The sequence below is a fragment of the Aptenodytes forsteri genome, unplaced genomic scaffold (genome assembly GCF_000699145.1).
Source record: "Aptenodytes forsteri isolate BGI_AS27 unplaced genomic scaffold, ASM69914v1 Scaffold256, whole genome shotgun sequence".
NCBI lineage: Eukaryota > Metazoa > Chordata > Aves > Sphenisciformes > Spheniscidae > Aptenodytes > Aptenodytes forsteri.
The window spans coordinates 3643647-3651725 of NW_008795021.1; the positions used below are offsets into that span (position 1 = coordinate 3643647).

Here is an 8079-nt window from a genome sequence, read left to right on the forward strand (position 1 = left end):
GTGCGGAGAGAGGCTTTTTGTAGATAACATACCGTAAAATGAAAGCAATAGGCAGATTTTCAAAACCTTAATTATATTTGCTCAGTTGTTCTTGACACACACAGAAATCTGGAGCTTTTCTAATACAGTTGGGCGCATGGGATTTACCAAGTTTAAAAATTTCTGCTGCCCTGTAAGCACAAAAGATACTTTTCAGTACTTGCTATTGAAGATGCCCTTAGGGATATTATGCCTTTGTAATGTTAAGAATTTACCAGAATGAAATTGCTGCTCATGATTTAATCTAAAAATTATCAGTAGTCAACACTGTTCTTGATACTGCCCAACAGGGTATTTTTTTTTTTTTTAAACTTTCTATAAATAGGATAAAAAGGCCTTTTAAAGTGATCCCTTGAAAGACACAGTAATATTGAGGAGGATTATAGTGGAATCAGATATGATGCTTGAATTTATTCATAACGATCAGAATTAGCAGTGAAGAGAAGGATATGGGAAAAATCTAGACTGTCTTCATTGCATCCCTCTTGAGAGCCCCTATAATTGTCAATGCTGTCATGCTTTAAAAAAAAAAGACAAAAGAAAAAAAAAAAGAAGAAATCAATCCAAATGGGTCCCTGGAACCTTGTCAGCTTAAAGACAACTGTAACTGAAGCTCAGCTCCTTAGTAGGCTTTGCCCACAGATTGCTATCCCCAGTCTTCCTCATGTATCTGCTAGCCATAGTTCCTGTTTTATTTCAGATCCTTTGCACCACCTCACCACCCCCATCTTAATTTTTCTTAGTTGTGGGCACAAAATAACTAGTTTTGCCAAGTCATGCAGACTTTATAGCAAATGTCATATGGAATTGTGTGTGGCTGTATCCAGAGAAAGTTATTTCTAAGGCATGCTTGGAAGATGGATTTGAAGTCTAGAATAAAAACTGTAAGCAAAGACAGGACTGCTCTCATGGTGTTAGAGCAGTGGTCTGAAAGGGGGATGAGGAAAAGAAAATAGCTAGCTTAGACCATTCCAAGAAATGGCAAGCTGATCCTATGCCTAATGAAGAGCAAAGCTCCTGCTGATCTACCTTAAGAAAAGATCAACATAAAATGTTCAATTATTTATCAAACTTGAGCTCACGAGTACCACTTTCTTCTGAAAAAGAAGGCCTGCACTTACTTCGCAGGACAATGTAGATGACTGCCCTCATGCTTTTCAGCTGTTCCTTCTTGTAAAGAGGAAGGATTAACGTGTAGTAAGGGAGAGAGATATTTGCTCTTTTAAGAGGCAGCAATTGCATGAGTAAGTGTTCTTACTAGATGGTTGAAATTTAAATGACATAGAAAATTATAAGGACATTTCTAAATAAACCATAGACATTTAAGTAATTTCAGCTTGCAAACATTAAATGTTTAAGATGTAGGCTTCAGAGTGACCAGCTTCACAGTGTGTCTATGCAGTTTCCCTCTAGTAGTACTAAGATAATATCTTACATGTAACAAACTTTGTAAATAGCCTTGTACATAAGGAAGGTGCTGTACCATGATCTGTCAGTTTCTGCAGCAGAGAATACATGTTCTTCTTCAGTGAACATGAGAATCTCTCTATTCAGATCCACTTACTGCTTAATTCTGTCTTCCTGTTCATTGCAGAACAACTAGCTCAGCTGGCAGCCAGTCTTAGGAGGCCGGAATTTGGTGCTCCAGGTCTTCCTGGCCGACCGGGGCCACCAGGTGCTCCAGGGCCTGCTGGCGAAAATGGCTTCCCAGGACAGCTTGGACCCCGTGGCTTGCCTGGCCTTAAAGGTCCCCCTGGTGAGATCGGTCGTAAAGGTCCTAAAGGTAAGAAATTCTGTAACTGGCTTTCAGTTGTTGACTGCTCCAATTTTTCGTGGTTTTGGTTTTTTTTTCCTTTAGATTATAGATTGTGGTTGTACATTGTACACGTGTAAAGTCCAAAGAGATCCTGAATTAGGAACCTAAGCTGTTTCCTGTAACTGTTGCCTCAGTTGCCCCAGTGATTAAAAGGCATATTGGCCTGGCCTCAGCAAGACTTGTTTATAATTCCGTTTTTTGTCATCAAATCACTTATACAATATGAAAAAGGACAGGCATCTGCCTTGAACTAGAAGTAAGCAGCTGAGTCAGATTCCTAATATTAATTTACCCTCTCATGGACTTTTGAGGTTTGTGTTTTTCATATGCTGAGAAGTTCCAGCAGTGATTCTCTCTTTCCTCTACTCAGTCTGGTTGTGGACCTCACTTCTGCAAGACTTGCGGTCCCAAAAGCTAATGTAAACAGTCAGATTCATTTGCTAATCTCTAGCCTACTTTTCTAAGTCTATCCAGTTTCTCACATTACAAGTGACTGACAACAATCTGCCTCTTTTATTTGGGTATAATACTTGAGCCATTTAACATCATTGCACCACGTACCACAATCGATTGATTCTTTGGAAAGAACAAATCCATAATAAAATTGACTAACCTTATACTTTACAAAAAAACTTTGATCTAAGTTAATCTCTTTTGTTCCTGACTGAGAGGGTTTATAGACCTCCAAAGGATTATACAGTAGAATTTTCTGTAAAGTCTTATGACCGCTATGTATGTATTAGTTTCTATTCAGCAGTGGTTTTGATTTGTTTTCTTGAAGGAAGGTTTTATTTTAAAATTGTATTTCTGCACAAAGCTGGTCTGTCGCTGGATTAGAGCATTTACTTTTGTCTCAAGTTTTATTTGAAAGTAAAATTGGGAAAACCTTTGAGAGAAGGAATAGAATACAAACAAAGCAAACCTTAACAGCATCGTCACTGGAGCTCTGTTACTGTTTTCATTTAATGTAATGTCATCTGTATTCACAGAAGCAACAAAAAATGGAGATAAAAAGGTGATCTGATATGCTGAATTTGATTCATCACACAGCAGGCTGCACTGTGTTAATATTAAAAAAAAAATCTAGAGAGCATAAAAAAAGCCCCAAACAAGCAAAATGCTTTGTTTCCTATCATAATTGTCATGAAAGTCCAAGTTACCTTACAGTAAACCTTGAAATACAATTACAGATACAAGAGAAGTGGTGAATGCTTTCATGTGCAAGAGCTATCATGATGGTACATGGCAGGCACCCTGAAAAAAATCTCAGTGCTTCACACTCAGTTCCTGGTAGTTACCAGAGTTCCACAGAGGTCACAGAGATGAAATGACTTTCCCCATCCTTTTGGGGAGTTGTCTGAGATGGGAGTGAGAGGAAAAGGGTACCTAGGACATGGGATAAAAGGGAAAAGGAGGAGCATGTTGAGAATGGTTTAGAAGGGCACGATAAAGAGGAGAGAGAAACACAAGAACATGTTACTGTGAGATAGAGCAGAAGGTACAAAGGTACAGTGATTTTTAACAGCATCAACAACCGCAGCATCAACAACAGCAGCATCAAAAAGAGCTGGCTCAAGGAAGGAGGTTATAGTGACTTTAATGAGCAACCTGGGGTAGTGAAGGAGGGCAGAATCAGAAATAAGAAGTTGGAGAAGTTTGGGGTAACCAGCAGTAAACACTATTCCAAAGTGTTCAGTAGCTGGAAATAGCAGAAGTATATATGGGCAACCTGACATCAGCGCTTCCAGTAGCTGTATTTACAAAGACAGGCTGAATCTCCATGTTGACTAGGCAGTCTGAAGCGTGGAGTTAAGATTCCTCCTCTAGTACCCTGTGTGCATCTTTTATTGAAACTTGGACTTTTGTACTGACTCCTGTGTTCCTTTACATAGCTTCCTCATTTTCTGCTGTGCCATTTCTAGGCAAGCCCCAAACTTAACAGTCCATTCCAACTCTTCTCACTGCAGTACAAGAAAGTATGGAAGTATAAAACAAAGCTCACTCAAACATTATTAGGCATATACTTGCGACTTTCGACTTGCAGCAAAAAAAAAATAAAATCAAGAGTTTACATAGAGTATTCATGAGTGGTAGATATATGTACTTTTATGGAATATATACAGTGAACAGAATTTGAACTTTACAACTAAAACAACAAAAAACCCATCTTCTTACTAAGATGCTTCTTGTTTGGAGCAACATATGAGTTTGAAGAAAAGCTGGGCACCCACCAAAGAAAAGTGTTCTCGTATACTGGTATTACGGAGAAAGTCCTTTGTTTTACTTTTTTGAACATCTTATGTGGATGTCAACAGAAAACTGTAATGTGTGCAAGCCAGCTTCTCTTTTCTTCTCTGCACTAGCTGTCTCAAGGACCAGCACTTGAGAATTTTTACTTATTAGCGGAGTTCGCGTGGTCTTGCAAAAGCCATTCGCCAGTACCCTCAGTCTGTATTCCGAAACAGCCTGTGTTGTTCTGTGAGTTTGGTTTATTTTTGTTATCTAGGCTATGGCGTATTTCATGTGGTAGTTACTGTCTGGCCCCAGGTGTTTTTTTTCCCCTCCAACATGTCTACTTCAGAGTATAACTCAAATGGGGGAGAAAAATCCAAACAAACCCCAAACCTCTTACAAGGACATGTGTCAGGACATCATTCAAAGATGCTAACAATACATACAGCCACCTGAATTCTTTGCTTGTTAGCCATTCACCTCTGAGAGGGAACTTACTGAAAGTAATACTCCAAGCAGGCTGTAACTAATATTTCATGAATTTGCTTTAGGTGAACCAGGAGAAAGAGGAGAAAGAGGATTTCCAGGCAGAGGACTGAAAGGTTACCCTGGACCAAGAGGTCTTCCAGGTAAATATAACAAGGATGAGGATAAAAAAGAAAAGATGTAGCAAAAATTTTTTCAGAACTGATACCTCAAGCTGCCTTGAAAAGATAAAAGGTGTCCATTAAGCAATAAGCTCCCAAATAACAGAATGTCATAATTTTTACTTCGTAGGTAATAATACAGTCACACATTAGAATTAAAAGCTCTTTTACTAAAGAGCTACCACCCCATTTATCTCAGTGTAGAAAGACTAGGAAAAATGTATACAAGGCATTAAAAAAAAAAAAGAGACAATCACACATGTGTGTATATATGTCAGATCACCTCTTTTTTTTTTTATATAAGTATTTATTTATATATAAAATAAAATTAAAAAAGGCCACAATCCCAGATTATCTCACTGGCAGCAACAGCAGTCTTCAAAATCTCCATTCATAATTTAGGACATTCAAAATACAATTCACTTTTATTTGTGTAGTTGTGTAGTAATTAATTGCAGTGTTATGTAACAGGAGTCCAGGACAGATTCTTGCTTATAAGTGCAGCACAACTGGCCTCTAGTGGCCAGTGAGTGAAAATAAACATGTTATTTCCGTCAGTATCTCTCTACAGTGTGTTTCAGTGTGTGTATATACAGACAGAAAATACCAAAATTTGTTCTCTTTGTAAAAAGGAGAAAAAAAAAAAATCAGTTGAGTATAGACTGATAGCTAGGACGTTTGTGAAAATTGGTGTTGTCTTCTTTAGAAATTTATCATTGGAAGAGGCTTACTAAAATCACTGTATTTCATCCCTTCATTGAAGATTTAGAAGTAAAAAGATACTTTAGTGCTCAGCAGTTCCGCTCTATACATCTATTTCCCCGACACATCTGAGTGGAGAATAAAAATAAATTCTTGATAGTCTCTTTCTGGAGTGCTAACAGAACTCTGAAGTAGCGAGTAGCATCTACACCTTCATACGCATCGCCAACAGGGTTGTCTGCAGTGCTGCAATCAGTTGTACTGCATAGCTTTTTATAGCAGCGGAGCTGCTCCAGTATAACTGGAGAGGGTTGGGCCTGAAATTCCATTGCTGTAGATGTGTAAACACAGCCTGGTTGGCTATTAGAAGAAAACCGTCCCTCTAAGCAGGCACCTCTCTGGGGAATCCACTGAGAGCAGTAAAAAGCCATCTTCACACAGCTTTGAAGAACAGGATGTTCGGTAAAGCTACATTTATACTAAGCAAGTCATATGCTGCCAATTTTTAGACCTGCATCCACTTTTCCAGGTGAACCAGGCAAACCCAGCTATGGCAGGGAAGGCCGTGATGGTGAGCGAGGTCTCCCTGGAGTGGCTGGTCAGCCCGGGGTTCCTGGTCCTCCTGGCCCTCCCGGCCCTCCTGGGTACTGCGAGCCATCATCTTGCAGAATGCAGGCTGGACAGAGAGCTGGTAAGAACATGAAAGGGCCATGAATGGGCAACGCAAGTGCCACCAAGTGTCGGCATCAATTTACTTCCTGCACAGACAGCTGAGGAAAAAATAAGGAATGAAGGAGAAATACAAACAAGGAGAAACCTTTCAACCAAGGTTTCAGTAAGGCATTTTTAACACAGTGGTTGTACATTCTTTCTAACGGTGTACTTAGCAACACAAGCTGGACCAATGGTGCTTACAGAAATACACAGGTGATGCCTTCTGGCTTTTTCTCCCTTTGGGGGAAAAAAAGGCACTTGTCTATTTTTTTTTTTTTTTAAAAAAAGATCACTTGTCTATTTTTATTTTTTTTTTAAATAAAGAGTTTCTGTGATGTCTCCTCCTCCCCTACTTAATTCCTATGATGTATGATGTACAGTGAAATAACATGCCTTCAGCCATCAAATAAAAAAGGAACAGTTTATTTACTTCAGTTGTAGCTATTCTTTTATGCTTATAAAATAAATTCCAGAGCACTCCCAAGCAAATTACATCACTTCATGCACAGTCGTTTCATTGTATGTATGTGCTGTACAGGATATGCTAAACCTCCCTCAGCTCTTCTGTTCAACTGTAGAAACAGAGTTGGGAGGCCGGTCTTATGGAAACCTGACACCTTTTACGCTGTAAATCTCTGTAAAGGTATGATCGCTGGGTTCTCGTGAATAAGCCATGTGGAATAACCTCTTCATTTTCCACTCCAATTTGTGTTGCATTCGTAATTTTGTATGAAGCCTGTTCCAGCTTGCCTCCTTCTATGTTAAACTAAAACAAAAGGCGAGAAGCCACTGTCAAGGGGATTTTGAGTCCCAGAAATATAAAAGTTTTATAGTAGAGATTACAGATTTTGAAGTAACATCTGTGGTTGTACAAAAAACAAATAAATAATGTTTTAACCCCCCTATATGTTTTTGTATGTATGGTTACATTCAATACCAATAACCAGACCAGCTAGAAGACCGCCATTAGACATCCCAAGGTGCTTTTTTAGATAAACTCGATTTTTAGAGGAAAATGTGCAATGTGGATATTTTGTTTCTCTCTGTATAAATTAAACTATTTGTGGTTTTGACTTTACCTTCTCTGAAGTGTATTCTCTCTCAAAGACAACAATGAAACCACCCTATGATGTTTCCTTTTATTTCGCTATTAGTCATCCAAATTTTCAAATACAAACTTTGGCACACTTGCTTTACGCATTGATTTTTTTTTTTCCCCTAGCCCTTCATTGTCTGTTTATGTTCAAAATCGTTGACTTGTATGCCATGTGAGAATATAAAGAAATAACACGATCATTTGAGCTATGCGTTTTGCATGTAACATGTAAGACAACACTAAAGGGAAAGATACTGGTATAATATATACTCTGAAAGGAATTATTGAAAAAAAACAATATATAAGCCTTGCCCAAAACAAACCCCTAGCTGCATCTAAGAGCCGCTTCTCTGGCACCTCATGTGTTGACAGAAAATGCCTAAGTAGAGATCACTTGGGAGAAAAATGTCTGATAAAGCTGCCTACTAAAAGAAAGTATATTTGCACATTTATTAGAGACTTCTGAGAATGAGTTAAATGGGATTAATTTTGATAATCTTTTTATGTGGGCCCATGTGAACCTCATGAGGTTTAACAAGGCCAAGTTCAAGGCCCTGCACCTGGGTCGGGGCAACCCCTGGTATCAATACAGGCTGGGGGACGAAGGGATTGAGAGCAGCCCTGCCGAGAAGGATTTGGGGGTACTGGTGGATGAAAAGCTGGACAGGAGCCAGCACTGTGCGCTCGCAGCCCAGAAGGCCAATCGTATCCTGGGCTGCATCAAAAGAAGCGTGGCCAGCAGGTCGAGGGAGGTGATTCTGCCCCTCTACTCTGCTCTGGTGAGACCCCACCTGCAGTACTGTGTCCAGCTCTGGAGCCCTCAGCATAAGAAA

The 8079-nt window shown here is 39.3% G+C and overlaps 1 protein-coding gene across 2 annotated transcripts in view; it reads left to right on the forward strand.

The window, feature by feature from the left end:
* The window catches only part of COL9A1 (collagen type IX alpha 1 chain), an 88393-nt gene that overhangs the window by 78791 nt on the left and 1523 nt on the right, over positions 1-8079 (forward strand). The window contains exons 36-38 of one of the 2 annotated variants that reach the window (XM_009275787.1): positions 1634-1822; positions 4639-4716; positions 5966-6163. In XM_009275787.1, coding sequence (XP_009274062.1) covers positions 1634-1822; positions 4639-4716; positions 5966-6150 — 452 coding nt within the window. In that variant the 3' untranslated portion in view covers positions 6151-6163. Of the gene's footprint in view, positions 1-1633; positions 1823-4638; positions 4717-5965; positions 7227-8079 lie in introns of those variants that run through there. The other variant, XM_009275786.1, reaches the window with a different exon arrangement.